General features: G+C 41.8%; 1 protein-coding gene across 2 annotated transcripts in view; it reads right to left on the bottom strand.

Moving 5' to 3' along the window:
• WDR70 (WD repeat domain 70) overlaps nucleotides 1-23,931 on the bottom strand; it is a 265,622-nt gene that overhangs the window by 42,382 nt on the left and 199,309 nt on the right. For both annotated transcript variants that reach the window (XM_050943791.1, XM_050943792.1), the window contains exons 11-12: nucleotides 7,371-7,470; nucleotides 106-190 (exon numbers count right to left, since the gene is read on the bottom strand). In XM_050943791.1, coding sequence (XP_050799748.1) covers nucleotides 106-190; nucleotides 7,371-7,470 — 185 coding nt within the window. The remainder of the gene's footprint in view (nucleotides 1-105; nucleotides 191-7,370; nucleotides 7,471-23,931) is intronic.

Below are 23,931 nucleotides of genomic sequence, written 5' to 3'. Positions count from 1 at the left end.
GGCCCCCACTGGCCCCCATTTTTACCCTCACCTCCCACTACAGCTATCCCTGCTTTGGCTGTTTCTGCAGCTGCTTCTACTGGATGGAGTAAATAAAATACTTACATTGGGAAGAAGCTGGACAGACCTTCAACTGAGTTAATAGGTTTTTTAAATTGCCTGATATCCCATGTTTTTAATGTATCATCTCCTATGAAACAAACAACAAATAAATGACAAAAGTTAGCACACAAGAGTCAAGAACTACATATTTGTAGGAACTTAATTTTTGTCCAGGGACCCAAAAGCTAAATAAATCAATAAAACAAATGCAGAAAAGAACCAGCACGTTTAATGGGGTGGGAGTGCTACATGAAAAGAATGAGCTGTTTGTGCCTAAAGTAATGACTTCAAGTTCAATAATGAGAAATACCACCTGTAGTGTTCCTTACTGTATGCTTCAATGAGACTGTCATGGACTTTTCCTCAGTGGCAAAGTCCAATCAACATCTACTTTATGACTTTTAGCTGTTTCTAGCAGAATGGAAACCCCTTAATCCTTCCTGTGCTTGTGGGGTTTTGGGGCTGTAAGCGTTTTTTTTTAGGGGTGGGGAGTTGTCAATTTAATTTTCATTGACTTTTCATAAGCTAAATCACAAAGGTTAAAATGGAAGGAACAGTTCAAATGTTACATAAGATACTTGGAGCCAGATTACAGCTCGTCCTACATGGGTGCAAGGGAGGAGGAGAGAGAGAGCATAAGGAGCTCTTCCCTTTTCCTTAAAAGACACACAGCAGCTAAGCATGGAGCGCAGGCATTAGCTACCTGAAAAGGGGAAAGGAAAGGTAGACAGAAATTAATCCCAATGCTCAGTCTACTTTCTGCACCAGCCAGCTGACCAGTTACAGATGGTGCACACACTTCACCCATTATAAGTGAACCAAAATTGCTGCATGTGTTCTCCTGCTCCCCTCCCCAATCAGCAGTGGCACAGAACTCCTCTAGGGCCAGGGTGGGGACAGCGAGTTCCTCCTGCCCTGGGGTTGCAGAGAGTATCCATTTCCTCCTTCTACAGGGGGAGAGCAAGCTCCATTGGCCCTGGAGCCATGGGGAATGGGGTTGGAGGAGAGAGCCAGAACCACCAGCCCCAGGGCTGTGGTGGAGAGAACCAGGTCCTCCGGTCGTGTGGAGCAGGACGAGGGAGGCAGTTCCTCCAGCCGCAGGGGGCATAGAAAGTGCCCCTTCAAAAGTGGCCACATTTTTATTCCTGTGTACACTCCTGTTTCTACTGAAATTCTGATTGAATCAGCCAGAATTCCTTGTGGGAGACACACTGCAGGACAGCCCCTCCAATACAACTGTGACTGTAAAAGCCAGAACTACTTCACAATAAGCCATTTATAGCAGTTGTCATGTGTCTTTGATAAACGTGGTATGAATCAGCAAGTCAATCAAAGTTATGCTATTTATTCCCTTTTGGTAGTTATGTCATATTAACTCTGTGTTAAAGAAGGCTAGTTACCTGTAATTCTTGTGTGTAGAGAGATGTGCATATCTATGGATTATCACTCTGGGGTATATATTTCCAGAAACAGAGGAGGCAGAAATTCTCATAGTTCTAGAATTTTGAGTCTCTGAGGCACCAACAAGGTCCTGCACATCACAGAACCCTCACTAAGGCAACTAGCTGACCTCCTTGCATTCCAGGTCAGTTCCTTACAAAGGTGAGAAGAGGAACTTGCAAATAAAAGTCATTTTAACAAGTATTAGATTAAATCTAGATAAGAAGTTACAGAATTCCCTTGAACTATGATGGAAAGGGTGGGGTGAGTGGTTATGCACAGAAATGCACACAACTAGAGCACAAGAATTAGAGGGAAGTCATTTTCTTTTCTCCAAAGATATTTATCACAGTGGATTCCTGCTCATGGAGACTAAAGAGCTTAAAGAGGGTATCTAAAATAAAATGTAATGGAAAAATGGGTAACAGACGGTAATAAAAGAAAATCAAGATAAGTGGCATGTCTTTGAATGAAAGCAGCAGTGGGTGGGTGGGTGTAAATAAAATATGAAGGACTAAGATACCTCTTCAACATGAAAGCTTGTTGAAAGGTATCAAATTTAAATAAAAATATTTTGACCAGAATAAATCTATGTTGGTTGGGAAGGTGGAGGGGCAGAAGAGAACAAGGGGTTTGAACTCCCTGTCTTGGGAATATCTATTAATTTTAGGAGTTTCTAATAGTGCCCATCCCAGTAGTACTGAAGTGTTTGTTTCTGTAACATGAAAAACAATAATTATTGTGTCAGATGCTAAAACAAAAGCACCAGTGCTTTGTTAATGTGTGCAAAGAACACCATTTGGCTGCTTTGCAAATTTCTTGGATAGGGACAGATCTGAGGCTAGCATCCAAGGCTGCTCTGTCCCTAATGGAATGAGCTTTGACATGATCTTTAAGCTGCAGACCTGCCAAGCTGTAGCATGGAGAAATGCAATCAGACAGTTATTTAGACATAGCTCTCTTGCTAACAGCAAAATCTACTGTATCTATGTGACAAGAAGAAGCTAGAAAGACTTTTGCAGGGCTTTGGTCAGTTCCAGATAAAAGTCCAAGGTCATTTTCACATTCAGTTTCTGGAGAAAGGCCTTGTTGGGATGAGCACTGACAGATGTGGGAGAAATGTTGTTAGAATGACTTGGTCATTAAGGCAGAACACTTTAGAATAAATTTAGGATGCATCCATAGAACTATCTTATCAATGAAAATTTAATACGAATGTAAATGAGACACTGGTGCCCCACACTCACACTTGGAGGTGAAGTCACTGCCACCTGGAAAATGACTATATTATTATCATCCCACAACACCAAGGTTTATTTAATAATGATTTCTAAATGCATCAATCCCTATAGGGGCTGGACCAACACTGGTCTACCTTCAACTAGTTCATGACAGACTAAAATAACTGCCAGATGAATCCATATAGAATAAGTTTTTAAATATAGCCTCAGACAAAGAAAGAAGGCAGTCAAGCAGTTTTTTAAATGGGGCATTCAGAAGAATTCACATTAGGCCTGAGCATACCACATCACAGTTTTTTCCCATTTAAACTTTTAAGTCCTTATGGCAGACTTCTCCTGAGAAGCTGGGATGATTTTATATAGTTGCGGAGAAACACAATGCCTCTGACTCTATCTCCATGCCAATAAGCAGCACCAGGATCCCAGGGTGGGATTACAAGCAGGTGCCCTGATCCATGTGATTATTCGTGGCCAGACTCTTAGAATGATGGGATCAGCCACAGTTATTCCTATTAAGGTTTAGATCCAAATTTGTCACAGAGAGCTACCAGGATAATGCATTCATTTTTGCTGAGCCAAGATAGGTCTTTTGCAAATAGCTGTCAGTCAAGGTAGAACCAACATGCTTATGGGACAGGAGAAAATGCTAATCAGGAAGACTGTAAAGGATACAGGCAAGGGAGGGAGATACTGTGAAGCAAGGGTGCTGTCATAAATTGGAAAGTGAACCACATGATAATCTTTGGGGAGCTCCACTGTTGACATCAGCCAGGAGAGCAATTGACCAGGAAATGTGTGGCCCAGTCTAAGTCACCAAGTGAGTGTTGCATAAGGCTCCTGTGCTAGTGCCTGAAAGGCTCTAAACATTAGAACTGTGGCAGTTTCCCTCAAGTCTCATGCTGAATGCACAGATCCAAGGATGATAATTGAATCATCACAAAGATCACTGGAAAAGATTCATTTCTCTGCACTAACAACAAAGTTTACAGAATAAGATTCAATTATTTAAAACACATAGGAAAGCTATTTACATAAAAAGGTTAACATAAGAGAACATCAAAATATTAAATGTATGAAAACAAAAACATATCTTTAACAATGTCTAAATATTTTCTGGCCCTTACATGTGTAAGAAAAATGGAAGGAGAGTATGCATGAGCATCTCCGTTTTCTCTGAGCAATGCAGGGGCTTTTATGCTGTTGCACCCTTGAAATGTACATCACCTCAAAGGAGGCAAGGTCACTGCTCTGTACTTCTGCAATGGCTCATGCACACCAGGCTGGAGAAAGACAATTAAGGAGCTACCCAGGAGACAGAAGCTGCTCATCACTCCCCCCATGGGCCAAAAGCTAAATGACAGAAGATGGACCTGCGAGAGAAATTATTTCGCATTTCTACACTTACATCATCTTCAGTGTCTCTCAGGATGACCTGGTCCTCCAGACTTTACCCTTCCAAAAGACCATCCCACTTGGCATTGTGTTTAAGAATATTAGCTTCTCTATCCATGAAGAATTTATGGCTGCTAGAACTCCAAACTTTCCAAAAAGCCCTCTGAGCTCCATAAATTCATAGATTATAAGGCAAGAAGGAACCACTATGATCATCCAGTCTGACCGCCTGTATAAGACAGACTGTAAGACTTCCCTGAACTAATGTCTGTTTTGAACTAGAGGATAATTTTTAGAAAAACATCAGTCTTGATTTAAAAATCAGATATTAAAAACAGGTGACATAGCTATATAATATCCATTAGTGTCAATAAATATTGGTGTTTTATTTAGGTGAATGTCAAGTTTATTTACTTACGCAAATACTGATTGAAGCAAATCTAAAGTTAAAATTTACCTTAAGGAACAATTCATCTTGCTCTTTATTAAAACCAGGGCCGGCTCTACCATTTTTGCCACCCCAAGCAAAAAAATAAAGAGCTTGGACTGTGCTGTCCCAAGAATGGACAGAATGCCGCCCCTTAGCATGTGCTGCTCCAGGCAAGTGCTTCTTCCACTGGTGCCTGGAGCCGGTCATGATCAAAACAGAAGTCCGTATAGATCAAATTTTAAAAAATCATGGCCAATATGTATTGTTAAACACTCTCTAAATGTATTAATCAGAAATACTGTATCTGGAATCTCTTCACATTCATCAAGAAGTTCTAAACAAAACAGTTTTTCCTTCTAAATATTTTAAATGGGAGATGGTTAAAAATTGAGAAAAAAAAGAAGTATATTCATCTCTGAGCCTTACAGGTAGCACATATTTGCACATGCTATCTGAAATCTCAGAGGTGAATAGGTTTAATTGGATTTAGCTACATGAAGTCATGATGCACTGGTTTTCATTTATAAGTTGACTATTTAAGTGTCATCAGACCTAAGAGTTGTTCATCTCTAAGAAGATACACCAAAGAAATGTACTGAGCCACCACATGACTTCAGAGATTTTAATCTTATAAACAACAAGAGAAGTTCACTGTAAGTTCTATATAATACAAGAATATAAAACTCAGTTTTATTTTTATGATATATTAGTAGCTACACTATTGAATCACTCTTTATTGTTAAAATAAGAAAACATTGTCAAACATGCTTTTGTAAAATAACGAAAACTGTGTAAATATCAATTTAGTAAATTTCTGTCAGGTTCTTAGTTAACTGACAAGAATGAAGCCAGGAACTCCCATAAGCAACTGCTCTGCTGTTTCTTTTCCCTTGTGCCTGCAGCTGAGCTCTGCCTCACCTCCCTCATCTCCAAATCAGAATCTACATCAGATGCAGGAGAGGCAATCAGGCTTTCAGTGAAAGTCTCCATTCCCCCAAACAATGATCCTCTCTTTGATCCTCAGCACTTGGCAGGTGTGCTAATCTATGACTGTTGGATCCACACATGCTTTTATTGGTACAAATCCAAAGCAACACTTGCATTAAAACATTAACCAAACAAAGAATTTAAAATAAAGTATGAATCCTTCTCATTTTTAGTATAGCAGATATACAGAGTTTAAAAAATCATCTAACCAGGCAAGTACTATATATTAAGGCAATATTTTTAAACACACTAAGGAGCCATTTTTATGCTTAAATCCTGCAATACTATAAATCAAGTTTTTATACAATCTAAACTGAAATGTAATAGAGTAAGAAAGTTAGTCATAGTCTGACCAGTCATCTGGATGACTGATCATCCAGATACACATTCTGAGGACAAATAAGGATGGCAAGAACAAGGGGGAAGGAAGTGCAAGACAACACTAAAAAGACACAAAAGCCTACTGAGCAAGTACCATAAATTCACAAATACAGAGCTTAAGAAAATGTCCTCAGAAGGAAGGTATCACGTGGATGGACAAACGAAGAAAATGAATAGCATAAAGAGAAAGTCTGATTAGAGCATGATAGGCACCTTTGAAAATCTCAGCCTATAACTGCAGGAGGAGACTCAGAGAACCATTTACAAATGTTTCGTTATTTATACAGGAGCACAGAGGTTGACAACACTTTACAAGCAAATAAGAAGCTCCCCTTTTCATGGTGTTTACAATACAAATTAAATAAAATACAAACCAACGACAAAAAAATACAGTGTATGGACAAGTGAACAGGGGAGAGAATAAACAATAAACAATATAAAGTGAATACTGCTCGATAGATCGAAAATTTTCCACAAAGAACAAATGAAAAAAGTTGTTACTTTTGAACATTTTGTATTAATTTAGAAAATTTCTTAATAGTTAATTTTGTTTGTTTATTTTATTCAAAATTTCTGATTTTGGTGGATTATTATTGCTCAGGTTAAAAAAAATTAGAATTTGTACAATAAAAACACAGCAAAATAAATTAAACCACTTTCTTCTACAATTTCCCTTAATTATTTTTATAAATGTCCTTTCATAAATGTATCATAGGTGTTCTTAACATTCAAACCCACCTTACAAAACAGGACTTTCTAATGTAATCTTTATGGAACTGGAGCTATTAATCCAGTGATTCCAATAAAGGAGATTCTACTTTAAATAAACCAGCCCTTTGATCCTGCTGCGCATAGACTAGGAAATATTTAAAAGCACGTATCTTAATATCCACAAAGTTTTGAGGGCAGTACTTCTTAATTTCAGCACTGAATTTGGCTCAGGTGCCCCTCATCATGATGGAAGGGTGGCTGGACCAAATTTGAGTGGCACTGCATCCATGTGCAATAGGTCACAAAGACACTCTCTCAAATTTATTCAGGAAAGAGGGGCAGCAGCGATGTTGTGACTAGATGAGCGGGAAGCCTTGCTGCACTCCCTCAGAAAGTTTGACATACTCCCCACATCCATGTTCAGAACTGCCGTTGAAACACAATTTTAGAGTAAGGTATGGTAATGAAAGATCAGATTTCTGAAGTATTTCAGATTAAAAAAAATAAATCCAGAGAATAGCTAACTTCTGATTTCAATGCATTATTTTCCTAGTATGAAAAATTACCTCTAGGTTATATGATTTAAAATGGCCAGAATTTCTTTCCCATATTAGTTAATAGTTAGCATAAATCTAAACTTATCTTTCATTAAGCAACATACATCAAAGAGCTTTTTATTCACCTACCTCCTCGACTAGCAAGGACAGTACCATCATAGGAAAACGTCAAGCATGAAGTTTCTGTGCCAGGAGCATGTGCCTGCCTGCAGTGGAACTTTGTATGAACCTGTTTGTCAAGCAAATAACATATTTAAAAATTTGTTACTTCCAGACTGAATATACTTATTTCCTTACAACATTAAGCATTCTTTATTACATTTCCTGCCTCCCCACTTAAAAAAAAATAGAAAATCATTTTTGAGTCAAGGAGGGGAAACCAGTTAATATTTCTATAATTTTTTTAAAATGTTCCTTTTGCATTATAGCTTATTATTATTACAGTGGTTTTAAAGGCAAATTTTAACTTTTTACTACATTTCATTTTATAGTACAGAAAAACAACTGCACATCTGCATACAGCTGGGGCTCACTGGATAGGACGCTGAACAGAAGGATTTTGACAGGAAGGGGAAATAAGGGCTGGCTGGGCAGGAGACTGAGATGAGAAGCCTCAGGAGTAGAGACTAGGACTGGCTGGCAAGGAAATTGGGACTGAGAAAAGGAGCCAGGGTTAAGGAAGAGACAAGCCTGGGACAGATAGATTGGAGGAGACAGGGCAGAAGGGTCTCTCCCCACTAATGAACACTCCCCTCTGCAGCCTATAGCAGAACCCAGTATTTCTCAGTGTCTCAATTTTTCTGCTGTCAGCAATTATCTGTGGACCTGAGTGGCAAAGCGTGTGTCTCATCCTCTTCTAGCGCAAGTCCACATAAAGGATGACAATCTACTATTGCTATCAGTTACTCCGTTAGCTCAAGTGGCAGAGGTCTGTGCAGTGGATCTAAGCTTCCAACCCTCCTGAGGACTCATGTGGGTCACAGCATGATGCCCCATGATGGACTTTCTGTTTTATCAGTTTGTTTTTAAAAAGCTAGGTTATTACACACAAAAAAATTCATTAAAAACATACTAAAGTTTTAAAGTCAAGCACTCAAAAATTAGGAAATGTCAACATAAAGGTTATCTATAGAATGTTCTCCGGGCCTCAGCTCTCCATCTGTAAAATCGGGAGAGTAACACCTCTATCACCTCACAGGGCTGGAGAGAAGATAATTAACGTTTGCAAAGCACATACACACACTAATGATGAGCAACATAGAAAAGCCAATGCGGAAATTCTGTAATTCCATCTTCCAGTTTAAACAGCATGCAGTAAATAAGGCCTAGGGCCACACATTGAAAAACTGAAGAACTGTTCATTAAATGAGCACCATCCATCCTGTGCACTGAATCAGGCAGGGGTTCTGTGGAAAAAATAGTATGGTATTATGTAATTAAAGACTGTATCATAATGAATATGCACAAGTAGGATAAATTAGGTTCCACAGGCAACCTTGATTCTGAGACATTTATGAACTTTAGAGAGTTTGACTTTGCAAACTAATAATAATGTTCTTTTAATGTAATTTTCTGTGTGTAATATATTATATTTAGAAATTAAGGGGCCAGATATTTACATAGGTAAAGTTGCTTACTTGCTCATCTGTTGCAGGATTGAGTCCTAAATATGGCCTAAAATGTAGGGGAAATACACATACAACTGACTCTTATATGTACATATAAAGCATGCTTGGGATATTATGTACATTTTCTCCCTCACTACTTGGAAACTGAATAGAGTAACCTAGGTTTAATCAATGCACTTAGGAACCACGATTAAAATTGTCACGTCTAAATTAATATACTTATTCTGGAGGCTACACATTAAGCAGATTTTAAATGAGAACTACAAGTTTTTGTTGGTGCTACTCTTAAAACAACCAAGAACAGATTTTATGACATCAACTACAAAAAGGTTGTTTTCAGAATGTGTGATGAAACACTTGAGATGCACCATGCATCATTCTGGTAAATAAATATCCTGCAATATTTATTAAATATTACCATATAATTTAAAATGATTTATTTTGTGTTTGTAAGATACCACAAATACTTACAAATAAATTATCCATAGCCAAATGACCATCACACCAAACTATCACAACTATTATTAAGATATGGAATTTAACCATTTTAAAGAAACTGGCCAAACCTAGATCTTTGACTAGGTTGCACACTCAAAAATTCCACTAAAGTCAATGAATGTAGGATTTAGATTCTTCTGAGTAAAATGTTTAGACTACTGTCAATTTAATCTGTCCATTAAACTGAATCTTTCTCCACTCGAAGAGCAATCTTTGATATTTAGTACGGTAGTACCTACCAAAGGCTTCCAGATTCAGATATTTTATTTGTATTTAATCACAGAAGTGAAAACAGAAAGCCTCTGTGCCTCAGGATACTTACAAGTTTTTCCCTTTACAAGCTAAAATAATGTTAAAAATGGATGGGGGGGGGAACGTTAGGGTATACGTTATATTAAGTTTGAATATTTAAAAAAAGGCAGCGATTTTAAACAAGCCTGCCCAGCCCAAAGGTTTTAGGATCCCACTTAAAATAAGGCTATACCCTGAAAATGATGTAAAAACTACAATGGGGTTCTGCATTTCTCTTTCAAAAATAATTTGCTCAGTTTCTCAGTAAAAAAAAAAATTGTTTTTCTAACTGCAAAGTCACCCTCAATATATTACTCTACTGAAGAAAATAACCCTGAATTGTAATACTAAATCAAGTACTCTAAAAGTTATTGAAGGTTGAACAAAAAGTTTTTGCAGACACTGGGAACAGTTGATGCAGTTTTCAAGGAAAATAACTTTTTGGCCTCTGGCTTCTTAACATATTTAACTATAGCCTAATCTTGTTTACTAATCACTGGCAAAACTTTTTTTTTAATTAACATTACTGCTTGCATCTATATCTAAAATTCCAGTTCTCTCCCTCTCTCTGAATCAGTTTCTGAACATTGTGCATTAACTCTTGTTTTATGTCTTTCCTTTAAGCAAACAAATTAGTGGACAATTAGTGAATGGGGGTGAATTAAGAACATAAGAACGGCTATACTGGGTGAGATCAAAGGTCCATCTAGCTCAGTATCCTGTCTTCTAATAAAGAATCCTGTGGCACCTTACAGACTAACAGTCGTTTTGGAGCATGAGCTTTCGTGGGTGAATACCCACTTCCTCAGAGGCATGTAGTGGAAATTTCCAGGGGCAGGTATATATATGCTAGCAAGCAAGCTAGAGATAACGAGGTCAGTTCAATCAGGGAGGATGAGGCCCTGTTCTAGCAGTTGAGGTGTGAAAACCAAGAGAGGAGAAACTGGTTCTGTAGTTGGCAAGCCAGTCACAGTCTTTGTTCAGTCCTGAGCTGATGGTGTCAAATTTGCAGATGAACTGAAGCTCAGCAGTTTCTCTTTGAAGTCTGGTCCTGAAGTTTTTTTGCTGCAGGATGGCCACCTTAAGGTCTGCTATAGTGTGGCCAGGGAGGTTGAAGTGCTCTCCTATAGGTTTTTGTATATTGCCATTCCTAATGTCTGATTTGTGTCCATTTATCCTTTTCCGTAGAGACTGTCCAGTTTGGCTGATGTACATAGCAGAGGGGCATTGCTGGCATATGATGGCGTATATTACATTGGTGGATGTGCAGGTGAATGAACCAGTGATGGTGTGGCTGATCTGGTTAGGTCCTGTGATGGTGTCGCTGGTGTAGATATGTGGGCAGAGTTGGCATCGAGGTTTGTTGCATGGATTGGTTCCTGAGCTAGAGTTATTATGGTGCGGTGTGCAGTTACTGGTGAGAATATGTTTCAGGTTGGCAGGTTGTCTGTGGGCAAGGACTGGCCTGCCACCCAAGGCCTGTGAAAGTGTGGGATCATTGTCCAGGATGGGTTGTAGATCCTTGATGATGCGTTGGAGGGGTTTTAGCTGGGGGCTGTATGTGATGGCCAGTGGAGTCCTGTTGGTTTCTTTCTTGGGTTTGTCTTGCAGTAGGAGGTTTCTGGGTACACGTCTGGTTCTGTTGATCTATTTCCTTATTTCCTCGTGTGGGTATTGTAGTTTTGAGAATGCTTGAGACCAACACCTACAAAATCTCCACCAAGCATTCTCAAAACTACAATACCCGCATGAGGAAATAAGGAAACAGATCAACAGAGTCAACTGGCCTTGTGGTGGACATGTGCATTAAGGAATAATTGACAAGGAGACAGGGAGCACAGTTGGCACATAAGAAAAGGAGGAAGTTCCAATGAGGCATTAAAAATGAGAGATGGGATAACAGGGCGAAGTGAGAGCAGCAACATAGGCAGGGGCACACTTTTGCAGAGTTTTAAGGTGACAATGGAATTAAAAGGTAAGAGGAAGCCAGAGAAGGATTCAAAAGGGAAGCAACATGGTCAGAGCAGCAAGTAAGGAATATATTCTGTGCAGAAAGTTTGGATGGACTGAAGGGGAACAACATCGGAAGTAGCGAAGTTGGAGAGGAGGAGATGAGGGTTGGAATATAATGAAGACAGAAAATGACCAAGCATTGAAAAAGCTGTTTCCCACAAATAAGTGGTCTCTATCCGGAAGTAAGGGAACAGGGATTCACATTGCAAAAAAACACTATCCCAAATAAAACATGTTCATCAATCCTAGCAGGAAGAAGCTAGACATGGTGATGCATATATAGTTATGTTATACCTCAGAAATTCAAGGCACCTTCAGAGTTACATGATACATAAAATAAATGAAACTTGTGAACTTCTGACCACATTTCAAGGATACAATGTTTCAGTTAGTTGATGATTTTCCAAGTTTCTAATGCTTTTTTAACACAACAGATTTGTTCCAGCCAAGGCTCCCCCCCTCCTCCGCTTTTTTTTTTTTGTCCCTAACATTTTGTAGCTATTTTTAAAACAGAGGCATTAATTTGAGGTGGATGGTGTAGAAAGTGGGACATGTACGACACTGAGGAAGTTTCTACTGTGCTAATCTCTTATTGAATTGTAGAACTGCAGAAGAAAAGATTACGTACTAATATTTTGCTATATTCTGCTACTATATTCCAGCTGCAAATGCATAACCATACACAGTTATTCCCCTATCTACATCTCTGACCTCCTCTCTCCCTATACACCCTTTCACCCCCTATGCTTCACCCAAGCTCACTTTTCCCTTTATTGTTCACTCATTTCTAACTTTATGTTATCTTTGAGTATGCCTACACAGTAAGATAAACCCAGGCTTGAGCCTGGGCTCAAGCCTAATCCCCCTTCTGTCCATACATCAATAGTGCTAACCCAGGGCTCAGACCTTGGGTCCCAGGACCCCACAGGGCTAGAGGATCCAAGCCCATGTTAAGCTGGGACCTAGGGTCTGCACCCTATTGCTTTCCTGTGTGCATGCAGCCCCAGCTTGACTCAGGTCCCGGAAGTCCTCTGGATGTATCCCAGCGGTGGAGGAGCAGTGCTGCAGGAAGCCAGTGAAGCAGCTGGAAGCACCATTATTACCTGGCCAAGTGTGCTTTTTGTTCCTGCTCCTCTTGTGGTGGCAGCAGTTTCTGCTCCAGCTCCTCCTTGCTGCATGGAGCTTGCCTGGAGCAGGGACCAAAAGCTGACAGGCAGGAGGCAGCTCTTGGTTGTCAGGCTGTTGGGGGGTCCTTCCCTCGCTCCCATAGCTGTGCTGAGCCAGGAGCTCTGCTGTTCCCCTTCCTTGAAGGGCAGCTGCTTGGTCCCGCTCTGATCTCCGTCCCTTGCTCCTGAGCCCCCGTGTCCCCCCTGGGACTGCGTGTGCTATGAGTAGGATCCTATCAAATTCACGGCCATGAAGAATGTGTCACGGACCATTAAATCTGGTCTCCCACCGTGAAATCCACTTAGGTGTTTATAAGTCAATACCAAGATTTTTACCGGGAAACACATAGGCAGTCAGTGTAAATTATGAATCACGAGAGCAAGACACTCACAGCAATGTGTTTCATTTAATAAGTGTGTTGCTGTATTCTGCAGTAGTTGTAGCTTTTGAATAGATAGATATACAAGATGTCACCCCAAGTACGGCACATTACAATAGTCTCGTTCTGTGGTGACAAAGGTGTGAATTATGGGGGCAAAGAAAGAAAATGTGGCAACTGAAAAAAGCTGTCACAGTTCACACTGAAGGGTGATCACATCCAGAGAGACTTGGCAATGTAATCAGAACTGTAATCACAACTGTCACAAAGCCAAGATATATTCTCAGTCAGAGAGGGACAATAGTTTTTGCCATATCTTCCAATTTCTTTTTCACACCTACTAATATCACCTATGTTTTATTTGGAAGAAGACATATTCAGCTTGCTATCATCCATGCCCTTATCTCTGCCAAACACTGTGAAAGATATTTAATAGCATTATCTACCTCTAACTCCAACTCTCAATACTGGATATGGTTATGTCTGTTAGATTAAAGAGCCATGTGGTATCTTCTTCCTAGGTAAGTTGTTATAGACCATTACACATTGCTTCCATTCAGTAAATTAAATAGACTGAACTCCTTAAATTTCTGTAGTGTGTGCTTACCACATCTTGAATTATTCTTCTAGCTCTTTTCTGAACACTTTAATTTTTCAACTTCCTTTTTAAATGGTAGAAGCGGACACGTTATTCCAGAAGTGGTCTCACCAGTACCAAACAAGATTCATGAAACTTTAGGTGTTAGAGTTTATCCATGATTACTTCACCCTTCTCTGCAATCTTATTTTCCCTCTCAAACATGTTTTCAAGCATTGTTAGCATGCTTAAGATTCCTTTATACAATTTTTCCTACTTCTGTGATCATTGGTTATGAACATTGTGACTATTTTATTCACTGTGTATAAGTTTTGTTTTTCCAACTGTACTAAATGTCGGTGTATTTTTTCGTTGTTTCTATTTTTCTAATTTCTTTGTCAAGATCGCATAGTCATGTGTCCTCCTATACCCAGCAACAGTCTTTTATACATTTTATATAGACATTCCAGTAGTGATTTTCTACACTGCAATGGCATAGTAGCATTTCTAAATAGTACTAAATACAGATTTTTTTTTTATATCTACGGCTCTTTCAAGCAGCAGTGAGAAAATATAATGTGGGAAACAATCCTACATGAGCAAAAGAATAGATGATGCAACAGATCTTTTACCATCCTTAATTTCAATAATTGCATCTTTATATTGCCCTGTGGTGAGGAACCTTGCTGCTATATTATGAAGCTTTTCCACAAAGATTTATTTCAGTGCTAAAAAATTTAAGAACCAAATGTGAAAACCTTGATCTGATGAATTCTCAATTTTGAGGGGCGAGACAGTTAATCATTTTTTTTTTAAAAACAACAGAGAGTAACTTTAACATAATTCACAGGCTGGTATAACCAAACAGGAAGTGAAAGACCTCTTGCCCTTTTCTCCATTGAAAGTGATGTATGAAGCTGACTCACATAAATTCAATTATTTTATCTAAAGGTCTCAGGGAAGACAATTGGGCTAAAAAACCTGAAACACTTGATTAAATGGAGTTGCAGACAAAGAGGGCAAGTCAACAAAAGGATATGATCTAGGACATACGGACAAGAATGCCTTCTGTCTTTGCTTTCTCATCCATCTACTGATTTCTCACAGACAGTATTAACTATACCAAATAGTTTCAAACTATTTAAAATGAATCAATCAAGAGAAACATCAAAAATCCTAGTTTGGGAACATGGGTTCTCAATAGTATTGCAAAATATTCTCCTAACAGTTTTAAAAATTAAGTCTCCTCTGAACCTTTGGCTGTACTGTCAAACTTTATATCTGAGACAAAAGTCCTTGTTGGCCAACAAACAATGATAAATATCACTAATAAAAGAAAAGTTACTGGACAGTATCCCCTTTTGGTTTTTACATTATATGTGGAAAATGTTCAACTATAGAAAAGCAATGTCCCTGCGCATTTTTTCATAAACTAGTATCTAACTCATGCCACTAAAATAACTCGCTTTGCTAGTCTTTTTGTGTGTCAACATTTATGATATTTCCACTTTCTAAATACCTGCTAAAAACATATTTCTTATTCTAAGCTGGAAAACACTCTCTTGGCTCTCTCATTAAAAATACTGATTGCTTCTAAATAGACTTGCCCAGCTACTGTCAAAGGGTTGTGGGGTTTGGTTTTTTTCCTTCAAAAAAGAACCGACTGAACTATGATGAGTTTCTCTCTTATGAAATCTTGTTAAAACCGTATGCCTGACAAAATATTAACATCACTATAACACCACTGTTTCGGTCTATAGGTATCTCTAAATTTGCCTATGCAAACATAGCACTTACAAAAACCTTGAACAGCGTCATGTACAATAGAAATATTCTTTTGACTGTTTTCAGCAAACAACAGCATGGGCAAGCTTTCAGAGGACATATAGAGAACTAACCATAGTGCAGCAAAATTACTTCAATAATTTTTCAGATGCCATTTCTCACAATCTTTGTAAGACTTCAAAGATCACACACAAAACTGACACCCCATTTTAATAAGTCTAAAAGATACTGTAGAGTCTGAGTGATAATAAGCAGATATATACATTAAACTACAGTGTCTGTGGTTAAATAGAAGATCTTAATCATGACCAAAAAATTACAGCTTTTAATTGTTTTATCAGATAGCCAAGAGAAATTAATATGATTTCTTGATCAGTGTTTAAAACTTACATAAATTCCTCAAAGAGAAACACACATTTCTCCAAGAAAGGAACAGTAATGTTTGTTTTACTAACAATACTTCTGTGATTGTACACAATATATTCTACTGGTTGGTACTGTGATCTATTAATTGTTTCATATATTTGATTTTCCCAAGACAAGGTGTCTGCTTTAAACAAACCAGTCTTATCAGCACTAAATCCCTTGAAACAGCACAGGGATTGGGGTGGGGGTGAGGTGCGAGAGGATAAGGTTTGTATTTTGCAACACACTGTGAAATACTTAAATAAGTTGAGAGTGCATTCTGTTTACAGGGTAATCATGGTACACTCAGCTAAACCTCAAAGAACAAGTGTTTTATCGCAAATATTGTACAAGGAATATAAGAACAGCCATACTGGGTCAGACTAAAGGTTAATCTAGCCCAGTATCCTGTCTTCTGACAGTGGCCAATGCCAGGTGCCCCACAGGGAATGAACAGAAAAGGTAATCATCAAGTGATCCATTCCCTGTCACCCATTCTAAGCTTCTAGCAAACAGAGGCTGTTGGTTTTTATGAGCCAAGTTTACAGGTGTACAATTATTACTGAGTTGTCTGAACTGAAGTTGTCAGGTTATTTTACTACAATTTTTAAATATACAAATTTAAAAAGAAAAATCCCTAGAAAACCAAACTAGGCTATCAGGGTGCTAGAAAGTAAATTGCTGGGAAGGGTGGGAGTTGTTTTATTTATTTAAAAATTAAGCAAGATTTTGGCCCATCTTTCCCCACTGCTCTGACTACATGTCAGCAAAGCTATACCACCCAGAATACATTGGGCCCAGTCTAAGTGCACTCAACTTCTATTGCCTTAAACAGGCCTGAATGGTGCTTAGAACCTCATATGAGAAGCTCAGTGCCTTCCAGGATCACATCCTATTTTTATTTACACATTGTGTTCCAATATCGAGTGGAGAGGGAAGCAGATCAGATTCTTGTGAAGTACACAAACAATGGAAACACAAATAGACGAGAGTGAGAATCCTGTTAACTTACAGGGCATGAGGGAGGAAGAAGGGAAATAAGTCAAGAGGGTTTAGTATTTTACTTGAATATCTTCTTTTTGGCAGTTTCAGTCACATTTATTTACATGTTGGCATTTTTTCCCTCCTTCTCTTTCATGTTAACTTTAAAGTTTATGATTCACCAGTTACCATTAACACATACAAATTTGAAAGTTATATACATACATTAGTAAAAACTGCAAAACTGTTGAATCTCAAAGTTATCTGCTGGAAATAATTTTTATTAATTAATTATTATGAAGTTTACATATGAAAAAGCAGCGAGTTCTGACTTCACCTTCATAAATTGTGAATCTGCAGTTACCAGTTGCAAATTGTGGAGTTGTTTTTTACAAAATACGAAAATATTGGATTTTAATCATTCAGATCAGAGTAAATGTTTCTGCACATTGTTAAGCAATGGAAAGATATTCTGTCAAAACATATGGTTTCATTCAAACGAAAGGAAGTAAGCACTGCATTTGCTTTAATCTAGCACTTACTTTAGAAACAGTCCTAGAGTCCTAAATAAATTGGGCAATTAACATTTTATGGCAATATCAACTTCTACCCAGCAGACTTTGGGATCTTTCAGGGTAAGAGATATTTTGTAAAGCATCCTCCAGTTACATTAACATCTTTCAAATCAAGATCTCAGTGCCTCTGTAAGGTGCTGTTCTGGTGCACTAAGATTCAATTTCCAATGGCATAATTTAGAACTGCTTGAGGGTGAGTGGGTAAATTTAAACCATTCCTTAAAAACACTGCTCTCTATAAAGTTAAGGAAAACATACAGGATTTAGAGTCTTCCCTCCTGCTGTATCAACTTAAATCTGGAGGTCTCAGCATCATGCAGGTGGACCACTGTGTCCATCTGGTGTTTCACTGAAGTCAATGGAACACCACACAGCTTGCCCAAAACACCACATGGAACACCACATGGAGCAGCTTGCAAGACTACAGCTGAAGACTGTAAGCTTTTCCAGGAAGAGACTGTCTTTTAAATAGATTTACACAGTACCTAGCATAATGGGGCCCTAATCCTGATTGAAGTCTCTCGGTATAAGTATAACAAATGTTGATATTAATAAAACAGCCGCAGCCACCAGAGTAGGGTCTGGCAAGATACTTTGAAGAGAATAATGTATGTTACTGCATTTCATCACAAGATGCATCAGCACTAGATTTAAGATAAATAGGAGGAAGATAGATTACAACTTGTAATAAACAAGCCTTCTTAAAGATATGCTTTGGTATTTTATAGTACAATTTCTGAATAAGTGTTTATATTTTTTAAAAAATATTTGCATAAAATATTTGGGTTTTGCTGTGTATTTACTTTTTTGAACCTGATTTTTTTAGACTTTTTCCATGCTATCTCATATGCTTGGAATGACTTCCCAAAATCGATTAGTCCTTCTTTCTCTCTCACTTCATTTAAATCATTATATTTGTATTTATTATTAATAATACTGTGGTAATGCTAATATATCCCAATCAGTCTCCAGGGCCCACTGAGTTAGGGATTCTCCAATTACATAGCAAGAAATTATATAATCTTCATCTATCTTGTCTCTGCAGATTACAGAATCTTCATAGACTCTTCACCAAAGGAAGGTGATGGGGGTGTTGGGTTTCTCCTCTACTATTGCTTCCAAACCCTCCTTTCCTCTTTCTTCTTTCCCTTCCATTCCCCGTCATCTACTACCCTCCCAGCTCCTCTCCATCTACCGTCCTCTATTTTGAATTCCAGTTTTGCATCTTCCTCTGAGTTTTCCACATTCATGTTCAATAACTTCAACTTCCCTCCTCATTTGAACTGCAGACTTAAGTCAACTCTCAAACTCAACAAAATAGCCACTCACTTGATACGATCTTCACCAACCATTCATCTCTCTGATCTCTCCACTGCTGTTTTCCCACTCTTGCCCACCATCTGGTCTCTTTCAACACTGTTCATTTGTGCCCCTACCTCTCTCCGCACCATCTGGTCTTTCCATGACTTCCAATTAATTGAAAATGAACTTTCTTCCACTCCCAGACCTCTTCTTCGGCTCTACTGACACATTTGATGATCCCCTTCACTCTACACTCTCCTCCACACCCTCTCCTATTGTAAGGCTCCCCCGGCTGACCCAGTCATGGATCACCCCTAAAAACCAATTACTTATTGATGTGACTTAGCTGACTTCCCGCTCTACAAATCTGTTCTCTCCTCCTTCAGTTCTGCCATTCTCCTAACCAAACAATTCTGCTTCATCACCCTGATTATCATACCTGTAATCCCAGCAACTTCTTTGCCACCTTCAACTCCCTTCTTAACCCCTCCGCCATTCCACTCTCTGCTCAGGATCTCACTTCTTTTTAAAAGAAGCAGTGAGGGATAAAAAGACTTTCTTAAAAAAATGGAAGGCAAATCCTAGTGAGGTAAATAGAAAGGAGCATAAACAATGCCAAATTAAATGTAAAAATGTAATAAGAAAAGCCAAAGAGGAGTTTGAAGAACAGCTAGCCAAAAACTCAAAAGGCAATAAAAGACGGTTACTCACCTTTGTAACTGTTGTTCTTCAAGATGTGTTGCTCATATCCATTCCAGTTAGGTGTGTGCGCCGCGCGTGCACGTTCGTCCGAATATTTTTACCCTAGCAACTCCAGTGGGCCAGCAGGTCGCCCCCTAGAGTGGTGCCAGCATGGAGCCTGATATATACCCCTGCAGGCCCGCCCACTCCTCAGTTCCTTCTTGCCGGCTACTCCGACAGTGGGGAAGGAGGGCGAGTGTGGAATGGATATGAGCAACACATCTCGAAGAACAACAGCTACAAAGGTGAGTAACCGTCTTTTCTTCTTCGAGTGATTGCTCATATCCATTCCAGTTAGGTGAATCCCAAGCCTTACCTAGGCGGTGGGGTCGGAGTGAGAAGTCGCGGCGTGGAGCACTGCGGAGCCAAAGGCCGCGTCATCTCTGGACTGCTGGACCAGGGCATAATGGGAAGCGAACGTATGAACGGAGGACCAGGTCGCTGCCCTACAGATCTCCTGGATGGGCACGTGGGCGAGGAAAGCTGTCGATGAGGCTTGAACCCTGGTAGAGTGCGCAGTCATGTGGCCCGGAGGGGTATGAGCCAAGTCATAACAGGCTCGGATACAGGACATTACCCATGAGGAGATTCTTTGAGAGGAAACGGGTAACCCTTTGACACGTTCCGCTACCGCCACAAAGAGTTGGGGGGATTTGCGGAACGGTTTGGTTCTCTCTATATAAAAGGCGAGCACCCGACGGACGTCCAATGAGTGAAGCTGCTGCTCCCTGCGGGACGAGTGGGGATTCGGGAAAAAGACAGGGAGAAAGATCTCCTGGTTGACGTGAAAGGCCAAGACCACCTTGGGGAAAAAGGCTGGGTGCGGTCTCAGCCGCACCTTGTCCCTGTGGAACACAGTATACGGGGGATCTACCGTGAGGGCCTGGAGCTCCGACACTCGTCTGGCTGAGGTGATGGCCACCAGGAAGGCAGTCTTCCAGGAGAGGTAGAGCAGGGAGCAAGTCGCTAATGGTTCAGATGGAGGGGACATGAGCCGGGTCAGAACCAGGTTAAGGTCCCACGTAGGGGTAGGGCATCGAACCTGGGGGTAGAGACGCTCCAAGCCTTTAAGAAATCTAGTCACCATAGGGTGAGAGAACACCGAGCGGCCATCCCCCCCTGGGTGAAAGGTGGAGATGGCTGCCAGGTGAACTCGGAGAGATGATATCGCCAGGCCCTGTTGCTTGAGGGACCAGATGTAGTCTAAGATATTAGCAGTGGAGACCTCAGTGGGAAGGAAACTCCGTTCCGCGCACCAGCAGGTGAAGCGCTTCCATTTGGCCGAATACGTCGCTCTAGTGGAAGGTTTCCTGCTGCCCAGGAGCACCTGCTGCACTGGGGTAGAGCAACGGAGTTCAGACCAGGTCAGCCACTCAGGAGCCACGCCATGAGGTGCAGTGATTGAAGGTCTGGGTGACGGAGCCTGCCGTGGTCCTGGGTGATCAGGTCCAGGTGAAGAGGCAGGGGGACAGGGTCAGCCAGAGACAGGTCCAGTAACATGGAGTACCAGTGTTGCCTGGGCCACGCTGGAGCTATCATGATCAAGCGGGCCCTGTCCCTGCGCACCTTCAGAAGGACCTTGTGGACAAGCGGGAACGGAGGGAATGTGTAGAACAGATGCGTTGTCCACGGAATAAGGAAGGCGTCTGCTACGGAACCGGGTTCCCGGCCTTGAAAAGAGCAGAACATCTGGCACTTCCTGTTCCCTCGGGACGCGAAGAGGTCCATCCGGGGACATCCCCACCTCTGGAAGAGCGAAAGGGCGACGTCCGGGCGAAGGGACCACACGTGGGAAAGGAAGGATCTGCTCAGATGATCCGCCAGCGTGTTCCAAACCCCGGGAAGGAAGGATGCGATGAGGTGAATGGAGTGGGCTATGCAGAAGTCCCAGAGCCTCACGGTCTCCTGACACAGGGAAGAAGACCTCGTGCCGCCCTGCTTGTTGATATAATACATGGTCGTTGTGTTGTCGGTGAATACTGAGACACAGCGACCCTGAAGTTGATGACAGAACGTTTGGCAAGCAAGGTGGACTGCCCTCAATTCCCGTACGTTGATGTGGAGGGCCAGCTCGTGAGGTGACCACCGGCCTTGGGTCCGCAGGGTTCCGAGATGGGCCCCCCAGCCTAGATCTGAGGCATCCGTTGTCAGGGACACCGAGGGCTGAGGCAGATGGAACGGTAGCCCCGCGCACACCACGGACTGATCCAGCACTGCAGGGAACCTAATATGTCCTGGGGAACGCTAACAATCGTGTCCAGAAGGTGCCTGGCCGGACGGTACTGACTGATGATCCAGGACTGGAGGGGCCTCATGTTGAAGGTGCGCCTCATGTGAAGCCGCACATACCCCGTGACAAATGTGCAGGCGGCCATGTGGCCCAATAGAGTCAGGCACGTGCATATGGAGGTCAAGGGTGCTGCCTGCAGTCATCGTATGATGGCCGTCAAGGTCTGGAACCTTGATAGAGGAAGAACGGCTCTGGCCAGAGTAGAGCCCAGAAGGGCTCCAATAAACTCTATTATTATTATTATTATTATTATAGTGGGGATTAGTGTTGACTTTTCTGTATTGAGGATTAGACCCAAGCTCGTGAAAAGTCTGCTGACCATGTGGATGATGCTGAGGACTTGTGCCTCTGATGATCCCTGTATCAGCCCGTCGTCGAGGTATGGAAATACATGTATGCGACTGCGACGAAGGTGGGCGACGACTACAGCCATACATTTGGTGAACACCCTCGGGGCCGTGGAGAGGCCGAACGGGAGGACCGTGAATTGACAGTGGTGGCAGATGACCACGAACCGACGGAACCGTCTGTGTGGCGGGAAGATGCCTATATGAAAGTATGCGTCTTGCATGTCGAGGGTGACGTACCAGTCTCCAGGATCCAAGGATGGGATAATGGTCCCCAAGGATACCATATGGAACTTCAACTTCACCAGGTATCTGTTGAGTTCCCGCAGGTCGAGGATAGGCCTGAGGCCTCCCCTGGCTTTGGGAATCAGAAAGTAACGGGAATAAAACCCCTTGCCCCGCTCGGTCTCTGGAACCTCCTCTATGGCTCCTTTGTCGAGGAGCGTTCACGCCTCCTGAAGGAGGAGTTGATCATGAGAGGGGTCCCTGAAGAGGGACGAGGGAGGGGGACAGGAGGGAAGGTGTGAAACAAATTGCAGATGGTATCCAACTTGCAATGTGCGTAAGACCCATCGGTCGGATGTTAGTGGGGACCACGCCGGGAGGAAAAATGAAAGACGGTTGGAAAAGGGAGGGGACGGATCCGTGAGGGAAACTGGTGCAGCGCCCTCAGGCGCACCTTCAAAATGAAGGTTTCAGGCTGGAGGGAGCCTTGGAGGAGCTCTGGTTTTGCCCTCCTTGGTTGCCCGATTGTCTACGCCGGCCATTCCTACTTTGTCGTCTGGCGAAGTCTTGCCTCTGGCGGGGTTGGGGGTAGGGTTGGCGTTGTTGTTGAGGCCGGAAGGGTCTGCGCTGGGTGACGGGTGTGTGCATCCCCAGGGAGCACATAATGACCCTATTGTCTTTAAGGCTTTGTAGCCTGGGGTCAGTCTTGTCCGAGAACAGGCCCTGGCCTTCAAACGGGAGATCCTGGATGGTATACTGGAGCTCCGGAGGGAGGCCAGAGACCTGTAGCCAGGAAATGTGGCGCATGGTAACGCCAGAAGCTAGAGTCCTGGTGGCCGAATATGCGGCGTCCAGAGATGCTTGCAGGGAAGTTCTCGCTACTTTCTTGCTCTCTTCAAGGATTGCAGCAAATTCCTGACGCGCATCTTGCGGAAGCAACTCCTTGAATTTGTCCGCTGCCGCCCAGGTGTTGTAAGTGTAGCGGCTAAGAAGAGCTTGCTGATTGGACACCCGAAGCTGGAGGGCGCCCGCAGAACAGACCTTTCGGCCGAGCAGGTCCATGCGCCTCACTTCCTTAGACTTTGGTGCCGGGGCCTGTTGGCCGTGGCGCTCTCTCTCGTTCACAGATTGTACGACGAGGGAGCACGGGGGCTGGTGAACATAGAGATATTTGTAACCTTTTGAGGGCACCATGTATTTGCATTCCAAGCCGCGTGCCGTGGGGAGAGGACGCCAGTGACTGCCAGATGGTAGTGGCATTGGCCTGAATGGTCCGGATAAAGGGAAGGGCGACTCGAGTGGGTGCATCTGCAGATAATATGCTCACCACCGGATCCTCAATTTCTGAGACCTCCTCAGCCTGTAAGTTCATGTTCTGCACCACGCGCCTGAGGAGGTCCTGATGCGAGCGGAGGAGGGCTGGTGGATGTTGTTCCAGCCACTGCCTCATCCGCGAGCATGATGAGGAGACACCCGGCAGGAGAGG

Source organism: Gopherus flavomarginatus, chromosome 3 (assembly GCF_025201925.1).
Source record: "Gopherus flavomarginatus isolate rGopFla2 chromosome 3, rGopFla2.mat.asm, whole genome shotgun sequence".
Taxonomy (NCBI): domain Eukaryota; kingdom Metazoa; phylum Chordata; order Testudines; family Testudinidae; genus Gopherus; species Gopherus flavomarginatus.
Note: the sequence above shows the minus strand (reverse complement) of the source record. Positions and strands in the feature narration are given on the sequence as shown.